Source organism: Mastigoproctus giganteus, chromosome 1 (genome assembly GCF_048544385.1).
Source record: "Mastigoproctus giganteus isolate SK-2022 chromosome 1, ASM4854438v1, whole genome shotgun sequence".
Classification (NCBI taxonomy): domain Eukaryota; kingdom Metazoa; phylum Arthropoda; class Arachnida; order Uropygi; family Thelyphonidae; genus Mastigoproctus; species Mastigoproctus giganteus.
In genome coordinates, this window is record NC_143575.1 from 105,895,339 (window position 1) to 105,919,680 (window position 24,342).

Sequence of the window (24,342 nt, forward strand, 5' to 3'; positions counted from 1 at the left end):
ATAAGCATGCCGCCATTTGTCAGGAAAAGTGTTTTCTTTGAATATTCTGTTGTAGAGCAATAAAAGTCTTTTGAGTGCGGGTTCAGTAAGTTTTGCTATCATTATGTAATGTATTCCGTCTGGCCCTGCTGCACTGAGTTTAGTGGAGGCTAGAGCATGATGTAATTCTGACATTGTAAAAGGGAGATTATATGCAGCAGTGGATGTTGATTCATAATTAATTGAGTATTTTTCAGCTTGTGCTTTGAGTGTCTGGAATTGTGGCGAGTATGATGTCACAGCTGATATTTCCATGAAAGATCTACCTAGAGCGTTTGCAATTTCCTCTGGCTTTGTAATATCAGAGCCATTTACAGTCAGAATGGGACAGTTGACACTTGGATGTTTTGCATACATACGTTGTATTTTGGCCCAAATTGTTTGGGTTTTTGTCGTTTTTGTAATTGTGGAAGCAAAACGCCTCCATGCTTCCCTTTTGCTGGTCTGTCTAACTCGTTTTGCTTTTGCCCTTGCCTTCTTAAAGCAGATGAGGTTTTCTGTTGTTGGAAACCTTCTGAAGATGTTCCATGCTCTGTTCTTCTCTTTTTTTGCGGCACTACATTCATTATTCCACCACACTTTAGAGCGGGCCGATATTTTAGTGGATCGTTTCGGAATTGCATTGTCCGCTGCTTGCAGTATTTTGTTAGATATATGTTCTACTGCCAAGTTTATGGGTGTTTGTTGGACTTGTTTTTCTTCTAGTGTAGCCAGCTGCTTGTACGTATCCCATTCAGCTTTGGAGAATATCCATTTTGGAATTCGATAAGAAGTATGGGGAACGGTTGTATCAATGCGGCATATCACAGGGTAATGATCACTGCCCATTGGGTTGCTGTGGATAGTCCATCCAAACAGAGGGTATATGGTTGCTGAGCATAAAGAGACATCAATAGCTGAGGTAGATCCTGTAGGAAGATGCGTATAGGTGTGCGCTCCATTATTGAGAGTTATCAGATTGTGTTGATCAAGTAATTTTTCGATAGTTTTTCCACGCTTGTCCAGGTTATGGTTTCCCCATAGCGGATGGTGACTGTTCAGGTCTCCTAGGATACAGTAGGGTTTGGGAAGCTGGATCACTAGTTCTTCTAATTCAGCGTAGCTTATGTTTTGGTTAGGTGGTAAGTATAATGAGACTATGGTTAAATCAAAGTTGACATTGATTCGTGCAGCAACTGCTTCAAGATTTGTCTTTAGTGGGATTGCTTTTGAGGGTATCTGGGAGTTGATGATCAGTGCTACTCCTCCATGTGCAACGTTGTTCAGATTGTGGGTAACACGATCCTGCCGATGCATTATGTATTTCTGAAGGGAAACAATTGTATTTGGTGTTAGATTGGTTTCCTGTAGACAGAAGGCAACAGGATCATACTGCGAAAGGAGATCTCGGATGTCAGCCAAATTACTGCGATAGCCTCTACAGTTCCATTGTAAGAAAGTAAGCATTATTTTGGTTTAGTGGGGCCCTCGATTTGTTTTCGAGGTGCAGAAGGTTTAGATCGCTCAAATTTACCTTTTCCCTTCTTTGGGAAATAAGGTTTCGCTGTATCCATCTCCTCTTCAGTAAACAGTTCTAAAATCTGTCCATCTTCGTTTGATTTATCTTCTGAATCCATGTAGTCTGTTTGGTTTGAGTCGGGAGTGGTAGACACTGTAGTATTTTGCTGTTGAGTGGCATCTGGTTGTATTGTGATCGGCGTATTTATTCCTTTGCTTTGCTTGCTTTTTGTTTGGGGTGTTGGCACTGGGGACAATATTGACTTTGCCCATTCAGCTAGTGACTTTGTTGGTGGTATAGTTACCTCTGTTTGGGTAGCAATTGATACATGATTTTTGGTTATTTTGGCATAACTTGGCTTGTTAGTATTTGGAACTGGTAAAGATTTTTTAGCTTCTTGGTAGGTTACATTATGTTCAGTTTTGTATCTCTGTATCTGTTTTTCGCGTTTCCAAAGGGGACACTCCTTCGAATACGCCGGATGGGCTTCTTTACAGTTAATGCAGTTTGGAGTTGTGTTAGTGCAGTCATTTGTAGAATGTTCAGTGGATCCACATGTGGCACAGGCAGCTGCTCCTCTGCAGACCGTCTGTGAGTGCCCAAATTTCTGGCACTTGTAGCAGTGTAATGGATTTGGTATGTATGGTTTAACTCGGCAGTTAAGGTAACCGGCATTTGATCAATGTTGGTGGTTTAGGGTTATCAAAAGTAAGGATTATATTCCGGGTAGGAACTAGTACATTATCCTTCTTCGTGAGAATTCGCCTTACATTGATGACTCCTTCTTCTCGTAATTCTTGTTTGAGTTCTTCATCTGACAAATTGATGAGGTCCCACTCAGTGATGACACCTCTTGACGTGTTCAAGGAAACATGCGGTGAAACGCTGACCGAAATTCCACCAAAGGATTGTAATTTTTGTAGTTGTTCAGATTGTCTGGCAGTGACAACTTCAACCAGTAGGTCTCCAGATCTCAATCGATGAACTGTCTTGGGAGTACCTATTAAGCTTTCTAGGCATTTTTGCACTAGGAAAGGGGAGAGTTTTCCAACTGGTTGTTCTTGAGTTGAATGTATAATCAAAAACGTTGGGGTTCGGATTCTGCCTACGTCAGTCTTTTGACGTTTTGCTGCGACAGAACCAGACTCCTCTTGTTCTTGCCTTGTCAGAGTTTCTTCTGTGTACCCAGTGTTTTTCTGGGTTTTATGGACTTCTTGCTCCATTTCGCCCTGGAAGGGAGACCTTTTCCCCTCCAGGTTACCAGCCCCGCCACGTGGAGGCAGGAGCAGTGCCACCTTTGTGACCAAGCGGTAGTGGGTTAGTAGTAATATGCAAAGAAAAAAGGGGAAAAAAAGAAAGAAGGTTACTTTTCCTCCTGTTCAAGTAAAGTGATTTCTTTACTGAAGCTTATTTAATTGATTGTTAGTGTAACGCTGAAATAAAGAAGACGATTTTATTTATTCAAGAGAGCGCAAATTCACTGGCAGAGACACTTGATCACAAAATCGCTTGGCACCTGGGGCCTCAAATTGGATGACAATAAACATTAAAAAAAAAAATCTGAATTTATTTATAAATTTTTATATCTAAATCATTATTTATCCCTCAAAAAAGAGAATTGTAAATAACATGAATAATTAATCCTTTTCATTCCCATACACACACATTAACATTTCAAATGCAGATAGTCAGTTTTTTCCAGCTGCACTATTCACATCTAAGTTTCCCATGAGGCTTTATATCATGGGTTTCCATACTTTGTTGTTGTATTTGAGGTTTTTTTGGCACAAGGTCCTCTTAGGCCATTTATGCCTTTCATGATTTAGTTACCACTAATTTCATGTTATTATGATTAGATACTATTATACAAATTTATGCATTTTAAATACTGAAACAGTTCCTCCAAATTTGCTTCATTACCAGAATATGTGATATGGTTAAGGGTTCCTGCAAGTTGGATAGGGAGCTAAAGCTGGATTTTTGGACAGAAGAAAGTTGGTGCCATTACAGAAGAAAGTTGGTGAATTCTCCCAGAAGCAAATACAGATGATCTTGTTGTTGTTGTTTTTTGGCGCAAGGGCTACTATGACCAAATTGCGCCAAATACAGATGAGATGGATGCGAATGACCAATGCGGAGCCTTGCCAGAATCACTTCTTGTCGCCTGCTTCTCTTTAAACTAGATGCCCACGGTTGCTGCAACAGTTTATTATTAATTTGAGTTTGCCAGAGATGAGACCATTGTTTCCTACACGTTTTTTTAATTATGGATTTGTAGTCAGTGTAGGGCACTTTCAGTTGACTGTAAAATCCAGAGTCGGGATGTTTAGCAACATCATCTGCATGTTCATTACCTGGAATGCTGGTAATGGGATTCTTGCTACACCTTACTACAGGTCATGATCCTGTAAAGTGTGCAGTACAGAAGTGCACTGCACACTTTGCAGGATCATGACCACAACTGCATGCAGGTGGGTGGATGCTGCATCACAAAAATGCAAGACCCCCACATTGCTCATACTGTCATTGAGTACTTAGCCAGCATTAATGTCAAATATGTTCCTCATCCGTCCTAAAGCCCTGATCGAGAATTGCCTCTGACGTCTTTATAACATCTTCTGATGACTAGAAACATTAGGGGCAATTCTCGAATGCATGTAAAAAATGGCTTCCACCATGTTTTTGAAGAATGGCAGAAATGTTGGAGTAAGTGCATTTCATCAAATGGGAACTACTTTGAAAATGGCCATCAAAACATGGATGATTAATAAAGGTGTTTTGAAAAAAAAAAATCATTCATTACTGAACAGCCCTTGTACAAGGAAGCAATAATTTTCTTTTATTAAAAACTTCAGTAGAGAATTGTTGTAGGGCTTGAAAATATGTAGTGTTTTCAATAAAAAATGATTCTTTGCCTTCAGAAAAGCGTATAGAGTATTTCTTAAATCAATATAATTGTTGCAGTAATACAATATGTGAGACCATGTTTTTTCCTTCACAAGAGCATAAATTAGTGTTGATAAGGTCTAACTGGAATAACTTAGAATTCATGGATCCATGTCTTGTAAAGAGATAGGAAGTGGTTTGATTTGGAGAGAACCAGGATAGGCTACACCCTCATTTAAATGAAGGTGTAGCCTGTCCTGTAGATGCCCAGAATTTCTGTTGGAATTGCATTCTTAATTCTGTAGGGAAGGCTATATATATATATCAAATACACATCACACTGAAGTCAAGAGATAAATCTCCAGCCAGAACCTGAACAGCTGGTTGCTAAATATAAGCAAACTTTCACTGCAATTGTCTTTGAAGTGATTTTTTAATGGTTTTTGAAGGATAATCAAGTGTGAGAATATGTCTGGTGACTTGCCACCTTTTGCAACTATTAGCATTGTGGGTCATCCAACAAGTGACTCCACTAAGGTTTAAATTATGTGCTTGTTCACAGTTTCATATTACTTGTTTTTACTCACCCACTAGTTCAATAAACATCTAGTCTTACTCTAGTTGTTTGTGAAAGATTTATTATTCTTTTCATGCAGTAAAGATGAGAACATAAACTCAATATGGCCACTACCCTGCAGAAGCAACATATGTAATTTAAAATTTCACATACTGTCATCATCATCATCAGCCATTTTCAATCCACTGCAGGATGAAGGCCTCTCCAGCAACTTTCCAGTTCCTTCTGTTTTGAGCACTGGCCATCCATTTACTACCCAAAAACTCATGAATTTCATCTATCCATCTCCGCCTTTGTCTTCCAGGTTTTCTTCTAGCTCCTCTTGGGTACCATTCTGTTATTTTCTTAGTCCATCTGTCATCATGTCTTCGAGCTATGTGTCCTGCCCAAGACAATTTTAGTTCTTTAGTTTTGATAAGAATGTCCTTTACTTGAGTTTGATTCCTAATCCATGTGTTTCTCTTCTTATCTAACAGTCTGATTCCCAATATAATTCATTCCATTCTTCGCTGTGTAGTTCTCAGCTTCTCTTCCATTCTTTTGGTGAGTGCCCAAGTTTCACTTCCATAAGTCATGGTGGTAGGGAGTATACATTGATTCATTATTTTACGTTTCAGACAAACTGGGATATTGCTCTTCATATTTGTGACTATATTTCCTGAATGCTATCCATCCAAAATTTATTCTTCTCTTGACTTCCAGCCATTTATCATTATTACAGCTAATAACTTGTCCCAGATAAGTATATGACTCCATCTTTTCATTTACTGCTCGTTCAATCATTATTTCCCTTTCCGTGGCATACTTGTTCATCATTACTTTTCTTTTAGCCATATTCATCTTTAGTCCAAAATCCTTACTAACCGTGCATAACTGATTAAGATTTTCCTCTAATTCTTTGGGATCATGGCTTATGACCACAATGTCATCTGCAAATCGTAAATGGTTTAGGTACTCTCCGTTCACATTGACTCCTTTCTGCGACCAGTCTAATCGTCTGAAAGCTTCCTCAAGGGCAGCAGTAAACAGTTTCAGAGATATTGTCTCCTTGTTGAACTACTTTCTCGATTTTAAATTTCCTACTGTCTTTGTCTAGTCTAATAAAGGAGGTAGCACTCTCATATATTTTCTTCAAATTCATAATATATGGGGTATCTATGCCTTGTCTTTCCAGTGCCCGAAACATTGCCTTATGCTGTATGGAGTCAAATGCCTTTTCATAGTCCACAAATGCCAAGCATAATGATGTTTTATATTCATTTGCTTTCTCCATTAGCTGTGATATTACGTGAAGGTGATCCATAGTTGAGAATCCTGTCCTAAAGCCAGCTTGCTCTTTCGGTTGATTCTCATCAAGTATTCTTTCTAATCTGTTAGTAATGACCCTTGTGAACAACTTGTAGATGTTGGATAACAAGCTAATTGGTTTGTTTGTTGTTGTTGTTGTTTGTTTTGTTGGTTTTTTAGGAGCATTAGCAACTAAGGCCATATTGCTCCGGGATATGCGGTGGTCATTCCTTGACCTTTCCGCATCCTCCGTATTTGGTGGTGACGGGCTTGAACCCCGGTCTAATCAAGAAGCGCGTGCTGCGCACTGCTGCTCCTTCCCACCTGGCTACGGAGGCGCCAGCTAATTGGTCTATAATTTCCAATTTCTGATTTATCTCCTCTCTTATGCAGCAAAACTATGATTGCATTATTCCACTGCTTAGGCATCACACCTTTTTTAATGCACTTTGTGAAGAGCCTTGCCAGTTTTTGTGTTATGTCTCTTCCTCCCAATTTAACAACTCTACAGTAACTTCGTCTTCCCCCGGGGCTTTCCGATTTTTAATTTTCTTCAATGCATGTTGTACCTCATCAGGAAGAATATCGGGTATGTCGTATGTGTTGCTACTTTGCAATCCATCTTCTCCACTGCTGGTATCATTCCCTCGCTCCTTGTATAATTCTCTATAGTAGTCTTCTGCTATTTGAATTATGCCTTCTCTGCTGTTTATAAGTATACCATCACTATTCTTCAGTTTCAGTATCATTTGTCTTTCTGTATTACTGCTCATGGCTGCTGATTTAAATCCTTTGTTTTCCCTTAATGCTTGTTCTACTTTTCTTGTGTAAAATCTTCTTATGTCCTCTCTGAGTCTCTTTCTAATGGCTTTGCATAACTCAGTATACTCAATTTTCTCCCTGTCAGTGTTTTTCTTGCTCTTCATTTGTCGTCTTCAGTTCATCATGACAAGTGTTTCTTGATTATTTTATTTTTTTTTTTCCTTTGAATTTCTGTTTCCCTATAGGTTTCTTGGGCTTTATCACTTTCAGAAAGTTGTAATATTCCTCGTCGATATCTTGGTCCTGAGCAGTCTGCAGAAGCTCAAACTTGTTCTTAAGTTCCAGTACATACTGCTTTTTCTCCTCCTCTGTTATCTCAAAGACCTTTGTATTATTTACTCGAGTCAGTTTTTTTCCTTTCCTACATCTATATCAAGTGTACATCTTACCATTCTGTGATCACTTCCAACATTTACCTTATTCAGGATGGTAACATCATTCACAATATATCTTCTGTTAGTGAGGATGAAGTCGATTTCATTAGTTGTGGACATGTATCTCTTAGGCAGTTAATGTAGGTTGGAAGAGTCCAAATGGATTACATTTGGACTCTTCCATGTCCACTTTCTGTTCAACCTTTTCTTGAAAAAAAGTGTTCATTACTGACAGTCCTTGAGATTCTGCAAATTCCACAAGTCTTTCACCTCTTCTATTTCTTTCACCAATTCCAAAATTTTCTCTAGTTCCTCTTTCTGTGCTTTTTTGCCTTTTTCCAACCTTAGCATTGAAGTCTCCCATAATAATAGTGTAGTGGGTTTTCTGCTCATCTAGAAGACTCTCAATTTCAGTGTACATTTCTTAAACCTCTTCATCATCATGGCTCGATGTTGGTGCATAAATCATTATAATCTTTAGCTTGTACCTCTTAGAAATCTTGAGTATTAGTCTTGACACCCTTGGTGATGTACTTTTGAATTCCAAAATGTTGTTTTTAAAATCTTTATGGACCAGAAACCCAACTCCACCTTCACTCCTTTCACTGTTTCCATTGGTGTACAGCAGATTTCCACTTGATAAACTTATAAGTGATTCATTTCTTCTTCTTGTTTCAGCCAAACCGATGATATTCCAATTCACATTTTCTAATTCCTTTTCGAGCTCTAATATCCTGTCTTCACCGATGAGTGATCGTACGTTATAACAGGCCAAGTTCAGTTTCCGTGCATGGCAGCCTGGTCGTACCCAGAGATTCTTAGCACCTTCTGCTTCCACTCTGATCCTCTCGCTGCCGTAAGAGGGAGAGTGAAAGCTGCTGGGGACTGAGGGCCATTTGTACTGTTGTGCTCTCATATGCTGGAGGGTTTGGTCTTTTCCTCTTCACGCTGACCAGACGTCTTGAAGAGAACCACTCTACACGTTCGCTGCCACCTAAGCGACGTAACAGGGCTTACCATCGAGAAGGTGTGCATGAGTGGATTTTAGGGAGGCAGGCAACCGGACTTCTCCTAAATCTTCTGTAATAGAGAGATATTGGATCCATCAGTGTTTTAGGCTGAGTGTCTGATAACACACAGGATACCTGTTCCCCTCTAAGCCCCTTCACATGCTGTGTAGTGTGCCAAATATGAAATAAATTTTGGAAAAAAATTTTAAAATGTAAGTAAATAATAGTATCTCTTAGGCAGTTAATGTAGGTAGGTTTTGTAGCTGAACAAGATGTAATTTCATGCTCCTCTGCAATACATCAAGCACATGCAAGGCCACCATGATAGGCCATTTGCAAATGACCATATTTCTGGCACTTAAAGCACAAAGGATTTGATGCAAATGGATGTACTTTGCAGTTTAGATAGCCAGCTTTGATTGAATTAGGAGACATTGATGAATTAATGATAAGGATGCTTCTAGTGGATACTACATTCCCATCCCTACGTACAAATATTTATTTTGCAGCTGTCACTTTCCTCTCAGATTTCCTCCCTAGCCCCTTCAAACAGACCCCATTCTGATATTACACCTCAATGAGTTCAGTTTGATTCATTTGCTCAATGAGCAAATGAATATAAAACACCATTATGACTGGCATTTGTGGATTATGAAAAGGCATTTGACTCCATACAGCATAAGGCAATGTTTCGGGCACTGGAAAGACAAGACATAGATACTCCATATATTATGATTTTGAAGAAAATATATGAGAGTGCTACCTCCTTTATTAGACTAGACAAAGACAGTAGCAAATTTAAAATCGAGAAAGGAGTTCGACAAGGAGACACAATATCTCTGAAGCTGTTTACTGCTGCCCTTGAGGAAGCTTTCAGAAGATTAGACTGGTTGCAGAAAGGAGTCAATGTGAACGGAGAGTACCTAAACCATTTACGATTTGCAGATGACATTGTGGTCATAAGCCATGATCCCAAAGAATTAGAGGAAAATCTTAATCAGTTATGCACAGTTAGTAAGGATTTTGGACTAAAATGAATATAGCTAAAACAAAAGTAATGATGAACAAGTATGCCACGGAAAGGGAAATAATGATTGAACGAGCAGTAATTGAAAAGATGGAGTCATATACTTATCTGGGACAAGTTATTAGCTGTAATAATGATAAATGGCTGGAAGTCAAGAGAAGAATAAATTTTGGATGGATAGCATTCAGGAAATATAGTCACATACTGAAGAGAAATATCCCAGTTTGTCTGAAACGTAAAATAATGAATCAATGTATACTCCCCACCATGACTTATGGAAGTGAAACTTGGGCACTCACCAAAAGAATGGAAGAGAAGCTGAGAACTACACAGCGAAGAATGGAACGAATTATATTGGGAATCAGACTGTTAGATAAGAGAAACACATGGATTAGGCAGCAAACTCAAGTAAAGGACATTCTTATAGCTCGAAGACATGATGACAGATGGACTAAGAAAATAACAGAATGGTACCCAAGAAGAGCTAGAAGAAAACCTGGAAGACAAAGGCGGAGATGGATAGATGAGTTTTTGGGTAGTAAATGGATGGCCAGTGCTCAAAACAGAAGGAACTGGAAAGTTGCTGGAGAGCCCTTCATCCTGCAGTGGATTGAAAATGGCTGATGATGATGATGATGATAAGTTCAGTTTTTTGTGGGGTGTTACTACAACTGGTATTTCCTCAATGGTTGTTACACAGAGGAGCTGTTCTGAGTGTCTGTCACTTTTGTTCTTAACAAGGATGTCACCAGGTTGAAGCTGTTTGACCAATTTGGGCAAGCCTGCTAGCCCCTACAAACACTTTTGGATAAAGAAGGGTGACATTTTTCTTATGGGCTAAAACTGGTAGAGTGTATCATTGTGTATCAGGGTGCTGGACCTGACATACCTTCAGTTCTGGATCCTTTTGCTGAAGTGAAATTTGCTGTATCAGTTGTATGATTTTCTGGTAAAGACCTTGGGGTTTCAGAAGAAGAATTTAGAGTAACAAGATTCATAGTTTTCTTTTCGTTTTTTTTTTCATACTTTTCACATTTTATATAGGAGCTAACATCATCAGATGCATATGTCAGAAAACAAAACTTTAAAAGTAGAGGAATAAAATAGCTTACCCTGATGCTAAGAGATCAGATGTTGGATTCCAGGCACATATGAAGACTTCTGATTCATGGCCACGTAAAATAGTAGCCCTACTACTTGGTATCTCAATTCCGCCATCTAACTCCATATTTTCTGTGTTGTTTGCTAATTAAAAACAGAATACAAAAGCAGTTGCATTTCAGAAAAAAAAATCATAAAATAACTATACAACAGATACAAAATATCTTTTACTTGGTGAAAATGTTTCAAAAAAGATAAGGAGACAGGTAAGATTTAAAATTATAAATTTAAAAAAATAATACAGTCGAATCTCATTAATACAAAGTTCAAGGGATCTAAATTTTCATGTTTTGTAATAACGAGGTCCCCCAAAATGTCAAAATTTTTTTTTTTTTTTTTTTGGTACATATTGAATATCTAAGAATAATAAATAATAATAATATCAAAAATAAATTAATTTAAATTAATAAAAAATAATATAAATAAAATAAAAACAAAAGCCTCGTCTAACAATACAGTAATAGGAATAACATATTTTTTAAAGATTATTTTATTTGTAAGATAAACTAAAAAAAAGCAATAACGGAAATGAAAACATTGTACAGTATATATTTTGATATATACAATATTTTAGTATAACAGTAAAAAGAATTACAATCTTAATATAAAAGGAGACATACAAACCATTAACTTTTTAATAAATTAATATAATTTAAAGAAAGAATCCAATGTTGTTTGCACGGTTTTTGTCCTATGCATTTTTAACTACAGCACAGATGTTATCAAATGCAATAGTTGTTTCTTATCAACATTACTGCGGGCCGACACTTATGTTCAATGTATTTTGGGCATCTTTTTTTTTAGATGGCAGTGTGAGCGCTTCTTCATTGTCGCTGGTAACAAAAACATCATTGTTTTGTTTGGTACCCAGCAGCTCTTCTGGTGTTGGCTATTGTTATTTGGATTTTTAGGAGCATTAGCAACTAAGGCCATATTGCTCCGGGATATGCGGTGGTCATTCCCTGACCTTCCCGCATCCTCCATATTTGGTGGTGACGGGCTCGAACCCTGGTCTAATCAAGAAGCGTGTGTTAGGCACTGCTGCTCCTTCCCACCTGGCTACGGAGGCGCCTCTGGTGTTGGCATTGCAGTGGTAGCAACTTCATAATCCACCTTCACAAACTCTTCAAATTCACCAACAAACTCCATATGCTCCTTCAAATTCCCCAATGTTGCTGACCATGTTTTTCAATGATATTCTCTCCAAAGCCACTCTTTCTGAAGTGGTTTATTATTACACTTGATGCAATACTGTCCCAAGCAATAACAAGATTACAGATAGCATCCAAGACATTCCAACTGGGCCGCAAATTGTCTCCTTCTATGTTACGGATCAAGTACCTTAAGAGGCGGGCTCTGTATGCTCTCTTGAGGTTATAATGCCTTGATCCAGTGGTTGCATTAAACTGGTGGTAATGGGGGGGGGGGTTAAAAACAACAGCCCTATATTTGTCAACTTATATAGGGCAGAATGTGCTGTACAACAATCTAGAACCATCAAAATGTTTATTTTTTCTGAAGTCATTCTTCTGTCCACTTTTGATAACCAAGACTGAAAACTTTTGAGTGTAAGCCAAGCGCTTCTATTGGCCTCATAATTACAGGGAAGTTGGTTAACTGCTTTAAAACATCTTGGCTTGAAAAACTTACCAATCACAAGTGGGTGTAGTTTTGTACTGCCATCTGAACTGTAGCATAACAAAACAGTCTTTTTTATTAAAAGAACAGCAAATTATAAAATAAACCTATCTCATCAAGAATAAAAATAAACCTATCTCGTCAAGAATAAAAATATCCTTTGCCTCATATTTTTAAAGAATGGACTGTACAAAACACAACCAGTCTGCAGTCTTTTCTTTGTCGACTAATCCAGTCTCACCACAAACATTTCGCAAAACCAAGTTATGTATTCCTGTCTTTAAATCTTTGGAGCCAGCCACTGTTGCATTTTAAAGTCGCTAATTCCTTGTTACTGAGCTAGGTAATTGTCTTTTCTTGAAAAATTGGACCTCATATTGGCAAATTAGATGCACCCACTTGTTTGTACCACTCGAAAAGTTTTGTTTCAAGCTCCTCTTGTTCGTTTCCTGTTTTTCATTGCTGCTCCATTGTCACACACTTCTTCAAATCTTTTTCAGTTTTTTGGTATTGTTAATAAAGTTCCGTCCGTTTATATTTTGTCACCATAACACTGCTAGATAAGATTTAATATAAACAAATTTTAAATTAATTTAAAGACAAAAGTTCCAAAAAAAAAAGACATCAGCTCAGATAAAATGATACAAAAATTAGATTGCTGTATATGGTAGCAAAAGACTTTGAACTGGGGTAACGATTGCAACTGACCTTATTCCCTTGGAGAGTGAGGGAGTGCAGTGCATGTAAACAACTTAAAAAACTTTTTGTTCTTTTATTAATTTAACAACTCATCCTTCAGAAAGCTGTTTTTCAGAGTGCACTTGACGTTGTAGCTACCATAAACTGCTTTTGTTTACACAAAACTAATTTCTAACAAGTCAGTGCCATCCTTCGGGAAGTAGGGAGCTGGGTGGCCAGAGGCAATAATTGGACAGCTCTGCCAAGATTTGTATTAAACGTACAAAATGACAATACAGTCCATTCCGGTTATTTGGGACACATCAGGACTAGTGCATTTTGGCCCGATTAAGCAGCTGCCCCAATTATCCGAAGTTTTACGTAAATAGTTAAAAATACAATGTACCCCCCCCCTTTACAATTGGTTCACCGTACAATCAAATCACGTTACAATGGAGTCACCATCGTAACATGATTTGATAGGTAGCATAGTAAAGTATCGTTCACTATACGATGTGCAGTAAGCACCGGTCATTGTGATCATGTTTGTGAATTGAATTTTAATTCTATTAAACAGCGATTCTAATTAGCGAAAACAGGAGGAATATTATCCACAGGCTATAAAAGCAAAGATATATTAAGCACAAATTTACCCTTTATCACCTTACCAATTAAAAAATTAAATGATACGTGAAAATCGGAAGAATATACGTCATAATTGGAAAAATAAATACGTACTGTAATAAGTACATATGAACTAGTTGATATTTCTGTTCACTGACATTTGTGGATGGGGGTTAAAATTTAAAACAGTAAAAAGATAAGCAATCAATAACAAAGAACACGGCACACACAAATTGCAAGCAACACGATACGCGCAAGTGAGAATGGAGTAACGAGTTACAAAGCTTTAAAAATAGCAATGAAGAGAAGATCTGAAAATTAATTTTTTTATATGATTGAAGATTTCATGGAAGTGTAAACACATTTCACCATAATAATCCACAGAATTCCAGCTGTCGATATTATCGCAAATTCAGTAAGATCGAGTTTGCTGTCTGTTTATGATAGATTTCACTAACAGAAAAGCCCAGTAAACAGGTGACTGCTAATTGTTTTTATTGTTTTATGGTTGTAACCTCCAGAATTTCGACCGAACCACATGGTACCGTCAGAGACAATCGTAGGGTAATCTCCAGTGCTGTGGTCTCCTGCCCCGATTAAACGGCATGCTGTCCCAATTAAGCGAAGTAAACCCTGGCTATTTTCTCGATTGGTTTCTGTTTTTTAAGATTTGCCCCAAATAAACAGCTGCCCCAATTAACCGGTGGCCCAAATAACCGGAATCCACTGTATTTATTTCTCGGGGTGAAAAAGAACTTTGATACATATTAACTGAATTTTGTAATAAATGGATATATTTACATATAAAAGCCTATCCTTTCGCAGAGGAATGGTATGTGCTTCATATAAACGAGTACTTTGTATAAAACGAGTTTGTATTAACGAGATTTTACTGTAATAATAAAAAAGTATGGAAAAGAACTCCTAGAACAATATTATATAGTAAAATCCCATTACAATGACTTCTCAGTAATGAATTAATCATTTCAGTGTACAAAAATTGTTTTAATGATATTGTCAAGCTTAAAATTAGTTTAAATTAATTATGGCACTTAATTCCAGGTTTAAAAAACAACAATTTGTTTATTGCCTCTTTACTGTTGAGAAATCCAGAACAACGTTCAATATACTAAACTTACTGTTCATTTATGAAGTGTTTCTACATCCCCACTGGGATTCTGTTATCAAATCAAAACAAAAATGAACGTGACTACCTTCAGACAGAAGGAAACATATTAATTTAATATAATTTTAACTGTTAATTTCTACATCATGTTTTTCACTTAATATAATGTTCAAGATTATTTTATAAAAGAAATATTATTTGTGCAAATAAGTTCTGCTTGTATCAGCTGTTTCTGCTAGTTCCTCAATTTATTCAGACATGAAAGACTATTAAGTTAGACAAGAAACAAAATTTTATTCTTCTTCTGTATTCTTTTTTTTTTAATAGTCAGCAAACTCAAGAATGAACTTTATATGGGGTGAGTTAAAATACTCCGAATTTTTGTAATGAAATATTTAATGCATAATATCACTTCCTATAAGGAAATAATGATAGCATTATACTTACATAAATACTTATACCAATGTACCTTTGGTGATTTGCTAAACCAATTTTAAGTATTACTATAATCCTAGTATATTTATGCACCATTTATATTAATAGTCATTATTTAATGAGTGCGCTCATCATACATTGTTTAAGATTGAATGAAGTATTCACTGTCCAATGTAATTCAAACACTCATTTTTTCCATAAATTGGTTCTCGGTATTAAAATACAGAGCATGAAACACTTGATGATAAAAATGGGGATTAAAAAAACAAGGATGAATATATATTGCATAGAAAGCTACATCAAATTACTGCTTGCTGTAAAGTTCATTCAGATGATTAAATGAAGACAGTATTAAATTAAATTAAACTGCTGATTAATTGTAGAGTTACTGTTTTTTCCCATAAAAAAATGAGAAGCGAATTAACTGTTACATATGCAATGGTTCAAAACACTGAAACTTGTTAAAAAGAGAGAACAAAGAAAAGATGTTAAATGTACTGAAAATTCTGTCATGGCATTTTTGCAGTATTAATGAATTTTACTAATAAAAATCAAAATGAAGTTAATCATTAATACTTTCCATTTGAATTTATTTTTTGTTTAAACTTTGAAGATCTCTCTAATGGCAAAGAAATGAAAAGGGCCTAAAATAACTTCTAATAGGAGAAAAAATATACTTTAAGACAGATACCACTTTTGGGATTAAGGAACACAAGGAACTTTGTAATTTAAACAATGTTAAATAGAAACTGTATCTTTTGCAAGCATCCAAATCTTATGTGCTTATAATGGCTTATCTAACTAGCTTAAAACTAGTTTCTTAGTCGTAGGCCATCATTATTATTAAATTTTAAAATATAAGTAATTTCTTTGCATGGCAAAAAACCTTGGAAAAGTCAATGTATGATAAATCAAGTTTATTGACTAAAATAAATTGTTCTAACATACTGAAGTGTCACTTAATTTGTTAAAATGTCTTGCACTTTTATGTTCACATTGTCTCTTAGCATTTTGATCCTGTGTTGAATTTGGGAAATCCCCAGATTAGTCACATATAAACAGCTATTGTAAACTGTATGTGATAAAAGGGTTAGTTAAAAGAAAATACTTATCTCTAGCAGCACAGGGCACGGTTGGTCATTGCAAACCTTTATGAAGTAAAGCTGTTCACTACAAGTTTAGTGTTGTTCAGCTTTCCACTAATCACTGCTTTATTTCAGAAGAGGACAACAAATACATTTCTTTTATACCTGGGTGTAAGTATTATTTGATATGCTGGTATTATTTCATAAGTATTATATATTTTCTTTGCACTTATCAAATAATAGTATTATTTGATAAGTGCAAAGTATTTGATAATAGTATTGCAGAGAAAACAAAACTGGAACTATTACACTTATTGATGATTTCCTTAAATAAAGTTTTTGAACTTTGAACACAAGTACATATAACCCTATATAATGAGAAGAGGGAGATTAGCTAAACTGATACCTAAAGCAAAAATTAATAGTAATAGGTAAAGACATACCACAAGGAAGATGGAGTGAAGGTGTCAAGGAGCATTAGAAGATAGAGGGCTTACTCTAGCTAAGAAAAAAAGCTTAACTGCAAATAGAAGAGCACGGAAAAGAATAGAGGAAGCAAGACTAATATATTTATACAATCATAGCAAACTGTATATCCACTGGGCATAACATCTGAATGACAACAAACAAGTTGCTCATTCAAGATATCTGTTTTTTGATGTCTTATTTTTATATGATAAAAATTGGGCACTAATACACAATAATAAAAAAAATTAAACAAAATTAAAATACATTTACTGTTTTAGAAAATGTGAAATCTGTTCCCTTCTAATGAAAAATGGAATAGTATCAATATGAAACCATAAATAATCAAACGGTATTTAATGCACAAAGAGTCAACAAAATCATTTGAAATATGTAAAGGAGCTCTCTACTTACAATAATTATGTCCACTGTTTTCTTCTCCATTAGCACTAGTTGGTTCACTCTTAACAACAGCATTCTTTGTACTATGAGCCTGCTGCTGCCTGGAGGCCACAACATCGGGCATTACAGCATCAATTAAAGAAAGGGATTCTATCATTCTTTCTGAACCATCCTAAAAATATGAACATCATTAACCATTAATTATTTGATAAATTAAAAATAAACTCATTTAATTTAATACAAATTACTGTAACTAAATATGTTATTAAAATTAAAAGTAGGATAAAGAAATAGTAGAGATATGTGATACAAGAAAGCAAGCTTATGTAGCATCAGCCAATATAAAAAAAACAAAAAAACACCATTTCGTACATCCAGCTCCTTGAATTTATTTAAGCTATCAACTTCCACAACGACAGATGAAGTTTGTTCCAGCAATCGATTACACGCTGGCTAAAGGCAAATTTCCGCACATCTATTCTATAACTGTTTTTCCTCAATTTGAATTGATGCCCCTCAGGTGAGTAATCTGAGCAAGAGGAAGAATACCATCAGAACTGAGCCTGCACAGAGAAGGGCAACCAGATTGGTGAACTTACCTAGAAAGGCTTCAAGTCTGCAAATCGCTGCACCTGGAGGCCAGGCACCTGCTGAGAGATTTGAATTAAGTGTTTAAGGCCTTGAATGGATTAAATAAGTTAAATGTTGATGCATTTCTTCCTCTTGCTGAGACTACACACAGCTAGAGTTTTTCTCGGTAATGCTTTCCATAATAAGCCTGTCTCATCAACATTATAAATGTTTTCTTTCTCATAATTTGCTATAACTGAAGCAAACTTACTTTTAAAGGACACCTCTGCCGATTCGTCTGCAAAAAAATTCTCGCCTTGAATGTCTAGTTCATGTATACATACCATGTCTCAGTTTGAAGTTTTTCAGCCAACCTGCGCTTGCCTTAAAATCTTCATTACCTCTTAATTTTCGATTAAAATCCAATGCTTTTTCACATAATATTGGACAGACACTGGGTCACCTAAACTTTGCTTCTGAAGAAAACAAAAAAATAAAGTGCACTCTCTGAAGCAGCATTTTCAGGTTTCAACATCATCTTTTTCCTGCTAGATACTCCTTCACTATCCATAATCGACAAAATTCTGTTATAGCATTGGATTTTTCTTGATGTCGTAAATTGTTGGTCTTCACATTAAACTGTTTGTAGAGATTTCCTAAATTTTTGCATTTTCTAATTCTATTAATAATTTCCGTTTTTTGTTACAATTTAAAACTACACGTTTTCTTTTTGTTTTAACATTTTACCATAAAAAACGAGAAAAATAATAACTCTTACAGTTTCTGGCCAATATCACTCTTACCGAATCTGGAGCTAAAAAAAATCTGAAATTCACTTGTGGTTTCCAAGAAAACCCTGTAGTCTCTGTGATATTTTTCTACGGCGCATTTCTGAAGGTCACATAAAACTCTAGAGGCCACAAGCATAAAACAAAAATAATTTGAAGTTTTTGGTTTATTGGGCTTTTTGTTTATACAATTTGTTATAAACAGGTACTAAACTCGATCTTTTGCTTATTAGAATTTTAAAAAAAATTCAATTTGCAAACATGATCACTATAACCGGTGCTTACTGTATTACCATTAATAAAAAAATTAAAAAAAATAAGAAAGATCAGCCTTTCAAATTATTCCATATAACTGACTTCCAGATAACCAACATTCTACTGTACTTTAATCACCTCATTCCCTCTTTACTTCTAAAGTGACTGCATCTGGTGGCAACCTTTTCATTCTTGTGGCAGGCAGTATGACTTTAGAATTATCAGCTTCTTGATGTATTTAGAATTGCTCTCACCAGATGTCTGCAATTTAAATGAAATTCTCTCTCTTGGGGAGTTCATTAATTTGTCTTTTGTCAACACTTCTTTTGGATCAGGAACTGATTTGAACAGGAGTCAGTAGCACTCATAGTGCTCACTTGTATTTTTCAATTTGGAAACTCTGAAAAGTGATCATTATGGATTTTCTTTTCCTGTCAAAGGTTGCAACTGTTCTACTAATCTAGTTACACATTTAGTCAACAAAAAAGACAGCCAACATGTACACACAAGCTTCACATCAGTTGAAATTGTTTAAATCTATTTTTCCTTTTAGGACATCTTTCTAAATAGTAGTAAATTTCCATTGTATATTTTATCCAATTTCACAAAAATGGACTGGCAACCTCCTTTTCACAAGATGACAAGGGCAGCCCATTACCACCAAGTGACCAATCTCTTCTACTACTCTTGCTACTCCAGTTTTTAGGCCTACCATAACAGACACATTGTCAAGATTAAGTGACAGACAGTTTTATATAGAAACCCCACATTCTTTCAAGTTGTTCAGAAGAAGATACCCAGTGTCTACCTTGTAGACCCACCTTACGCTGGCACTGAGAGTAAGCTACTTCCAATTTAATGATATATATATAGCTTGGGATATAATTTGGAATCACTAATTATTGCCAGCCGTAGCAACTGAAAGTGGCCTACTTATCAGAGCCATTGTTACTCCTTTCCCTATCCATGCAATTTCACACTAAAGACACTTGTTGTTTTTGTTCTTCCACAACTGTACTTTTTTGCTATTTCGCTATTGGGAAACACATTTCTGAAAGGCATGCTTGCATGATTAGCACAACTCAGAGGAAGATTACATTCTAAATACAAAAGATGCAAATAAATATCTGGCATGTATGACGACATCATCATCATCAGCACAAAATGCAATTAACTTTTCATTTCTTTCTATGCACGGCATGTTGTCCTTATGCTCAGTTTGTTTGCAAATGTCTGATTACATCACATTTCCTGCCAACTGAAACTGAAAAATCACATCTATACACAGTACACAAGGTAAACATTACTTTTTTCAAATTTTACAATTCACAAAAAATCTTGCTTATATGTCTTCTGAAATTTTATATTGTATTTCTTTGGCACCTTAACAAAAGGCATCGTTAATTAGCTTTGTGCCACACATATACAATGAAATGGGCACGCAATACAGAAAACAAAGCTTTTATCTCACATTTCCATTTTACAATGTACACTAATACACCTGATGGCCAATTCATTAAGAAAATGAGAAGAAATTTTCAAAATTAAAAAAAAAAAAAAAAAAAAAACAGAACAGAGAAATCTAAGTTTCTGAGAAAAAGACCAAGAAACTTTTTAACCATTTACATTTAGATGGTGACAACACCTTCTCAAGACACCGTAATTATAGTAAGATGGAGAAAAGGTAAAATTTAATTTTAAAAATGCATTCTTCAATCTACACCCAGAGAGCTGGCAGCTATGTATTCCAATTTTCCCAGTGTTTTATTCAACAGTATGTTGCTACTAAAATATTTTATTTACTACAGCATCTACATCATTATTTTTAAGGTTTATATTATACAAAATTTTATTAAAATTAAAAGGCTTATAGTTTAGTATTCAGATTAATGCTAATTTGTATGTTTTTAGGATTATTATTATTATTAGAGCCATATGTGCAAGGAAGGCTGAGGCTTAGGCTGCACCAGCCAAAAAAAAAATTTCTGAATTACCCCGAGAGAGAGAGAGAGAGAGAAAACAAGAGTCAGAAGTAGAAGGGAATCACCAAGAAAGAGAAGAATGATGATATCCAGCTCAGAAACCTGGGTGTGCCAAGTCCATACTCACCAGATGTGAGCCCCCTGTTACACTCCATTCTTTATTTACTAAAAATACCAGGACTACATCTTATGGGTCAGAATATAACCTATTACTGTACTGCCTTATTTCATTGTATAACTGCCCTTGACAAACAGCCAAGCTGTTCACTGTATGTTAACAATAACTGTCACAACTTTATATACAAGAACATAGTATTACGCTTATGATACTTTATATATAATAATACAACAAGAAGATTAAAAATATATAATAATTGTGAAAACAAGTAACAATCCAAAAGATAACAGATATGCACATTAATATATATGCAGTAAATCCACTAACCTCTCCTATGCTAATTTCTGCTTCTGTATATTGTAAACCTTTTTGTATAATAGAAAGTAGAGCTGCAGGAGGCACTAGTGCACCATTTATGTTGGACTGGCTAATATGGCTCTCAATTCCAAATGTGTAGGCTGAATGGGAAAATCCTGCAATTTGTAAAGGATAAATAAAATATATATTCATCAGAAAGGACTTAACCAAAAGTAATAAACAGCATGTCAAATTACAAACATAGCACCAAATGTATTGAAAGGTTGTAAGAAGGCTAGTTCCGTCTATTCTCACAAATATAAACACACATACAGCATGTATGTATATCACACTCTTCCCTACAATCTCTCAAGATAAAATGGTGATCAAGAAATATATACTTTCATCAACTTGCAGTGAATGAATTATTTCTCACAAAGGAGGCATAACTCAACAAAAATTTACAGGTGGCATACTAAGTGTACAAAGATGCCTGTACAGGTACCAGTATAAATACTTTAACCCGGCAGCTTGAATTTTGAAACTGAATTTTACATTTTAAAAAATGGCTCTGAAGTTTATAATGGTAAAAAATATTAAAAACAATAAAAAAATAAATAAGAATAAGTAAACATTCTCTAGTATAAATAAACATTTCACTGGGTGTGTGTCTGCTTATTCTTATTTATTATTTTATTCAACCATTTTTTTAAAATTCAAACAGCCATAGCTCTATCAAAATCATATACATGTTTATATCAACTAGAATAAAAAAAATAATATATATATATATAAGTTGCACCTCTCAGCCCATCTGCTCAACTTTTCTAGATCCTGTTGCAGCAGCTTACTGTCATTAGGGTCATTAACAACCCTGCCAACCTTCGTATCATCTGCAAACTTGGACATTAAGCCTGATATACCATCAACAATATCATTAATGAATACAGAAAACAACAATGGACCCAACACTGAACCCCCGGGGGACTCTACTAATAACATTAGTCCACAAAGAGAAGTCCACTGATTACCACTCTGTCTTCTCCCACTCAACCATCTCTTTATCCATAGCAGCAATTTTCCTCCAATGCCACACTGCTCCAATTTGTGCAGCAGTTTTCCATTTTACCCCAGGGGCTCACATCTGGTGAGTATGGGCTTGGCAAACCCAGGCTCGCTCTCTCTCTCTCTCTCTCTCTCTCTCTCTCTCTCTCTCTCTCTCTCTCTCTCTCTCTCTCTCAGGATAACGTGGGAATTTTTTTTTTTGGCTGATGCAGCATAAACCTCAGGCTTCCTTGCACCATATGGCTAATAATAATAATAATGTGCCACAGTATCAAAAGCCTTTCTAAGATATATGATATCAAAATTATTCTTTGCATCCAGTTCCTTTGTGACTACATCACAGTATCCAATTAAAACGTTTTTAATGTCAAAACCTTCAAGTAATTTCCACATCAGTACACTGTGATCACTGTCACCTAGTGGTTCTTTTATCTGCAAATTCTTAATGCACAAATAATCACTACTAATAATAAGATCTAGAGTATTAGTCTCTTTGGTTGCCTCTCTAAAGTGTTGCTGTAGAAAACAATCATCCAATAAATCCACAAAAGTCTTGCTAATGTGCAAGTGAACAACCCACAAGTTTCAGTTAATATCTGGGAAGTTAAAATCCCCATTACTAGACAATCTGACTTACTTGCCCATTATTTCTCTGTACAGTTGTTCGTTGTACTCATCAGAATCATTAGTTCTATAACACACTCCTACTCTCATTTTTGCTTTCCCAGTGCTCACATCACACCAAACTGACTCAACATTGCACTGACCATCTATGCAGGATTTGAAAAGAACACTGAAAAATCACCAAATAAAAATTTAGCGTGTTACAGTTTCCATATCTTGTTACGTGCAAAAAGGAAAGTTTCTATTCTCATGTTAGCATTTTTTATTTCAGGCTATATAAAAAAATGCAAATTCCCAACACTTTTATGTGCAACAAATCTAAGTCAGTGATTTATTTTTTATATTTTATTAAAATTATAAAAATATGACTTTTGTTTTTTAAAAACACCCTACTTTTGTTTTTAAATGCTCACTTTAGAAAAAAAATTAAGTACAATACACAATAACATTTACAAACAAAGCTTAACATTTAATGAGATGATTGAGGCTGGATATTTTTAGATAATTGTTCAAAATTTTTTGAAAATTTTCAATTCTTGATACAGAATGAACCCAAATATTATTTCTTTTTAAATATTTATTTGATTTCATGTGTGAAAAAAACTGCTCACAAACATACATTGATCCAAACAAAGTAGCCATTTTCATGGCCACACAGGCTGTATAAAAATTATTCGTAGGTTGGACACCACTGCTGTAAATGATACAAGTATTAATAAAAACCAATTTTGTGTTTTTCCAGTCCACATAGTTTAAGTGCCTTAATATGTATATACAGCAAGAGAGTGAGTGAATTGAATCATTAAGATTAATTATGAGGGTGTCACTAGACAAGGGAAAGATTGATCTGGATTGGACAAGTGCCAGCACATTGCAAATACAAAATGGCTAAGAGTGATGAGGGTAACTACACTTTGGGGTACAAGTAAACACATGGGTTGTGTTAGGGTAGCTAAGAAAAAGAACAGGTGCATGTATACTTGTGTGTACACCAATGCTAGGAGTTTAGTAAATAAATTTGATGAATTTGAGGTATTGCTCAAAACATCAAAGGCAGATATTGTGGGGATTTCAGAGACGTGGTGTCACACAGATATAAGAAATGCAGAACTGGAATTTGGGGAGTACAATGTGTACAGAAAGGATAGACAGGATAGGAAGGGAGGAGGGGTTATGCTATTAATTAAGAAACACATAAAATCCAAGGAAGTGAAGCCAGTCGACATCGCTGGACAGTGCAGTGTCGAGTCAGTTTGGTGTGACATAAGCATTGGGAGATCAAAATTGAGAGTAGGAGTGTGCTATAGGCCTAATGACTCTGATGAGTATAATAAGAAACTGTTCGGAGAAATAGAGTGGGCCAGTAAATCAGAGAGTCTTATAATGGGGGATTTTAATTTCCCAGATATTGACTGGAATTTGGGGGCTGGTCACTCACACAGTAGCAAGGCTTTTGTGGATTTATTGGATGATTGTTTTCTACATCAGCATGTTCGGGAGGCAACTAGA

General features: G+C 35.6%; 1 protein-coding gene across 4 annotated transcripts in view; it reads right to left on the bottom strand.

Moving 5' to 3' along the window:
- Window positions 1-24,342, bottom strand: part of ebi (transducin beta like ebi) — a 307,663-nt gene that overhangs the window by 201,457 nt on the left and 81,864 nt on the right. For 3 of the 4 annotated variants that reach the window (XM_090381672.1, XM_090381689.1, XM_090381680.1), the window contains exons 4-6: window positions 21,175-21,320; window positions 17,147-17,306; window positions 10,633-10,765 (exon numbers count right to left, since the gene is read on the bottom strand). In XM_090381672.1, the coding sequence (XP_090237798.1) occupies window positions 10,633-10,765; window positions 17,147-17,306; window positions 21,175-21,320 (439 nt within the window). Of the gene's footprint in view, window positions 1-10,632; window positions 10,766-12,358; window positions 12,365-17,146; window positions 17,307-21,174; window positions 21,321-24,342 lie in introns of all 4 variants that reach the window. The other variant, XM_090381699.1, reaches the window with a different exon arrangement.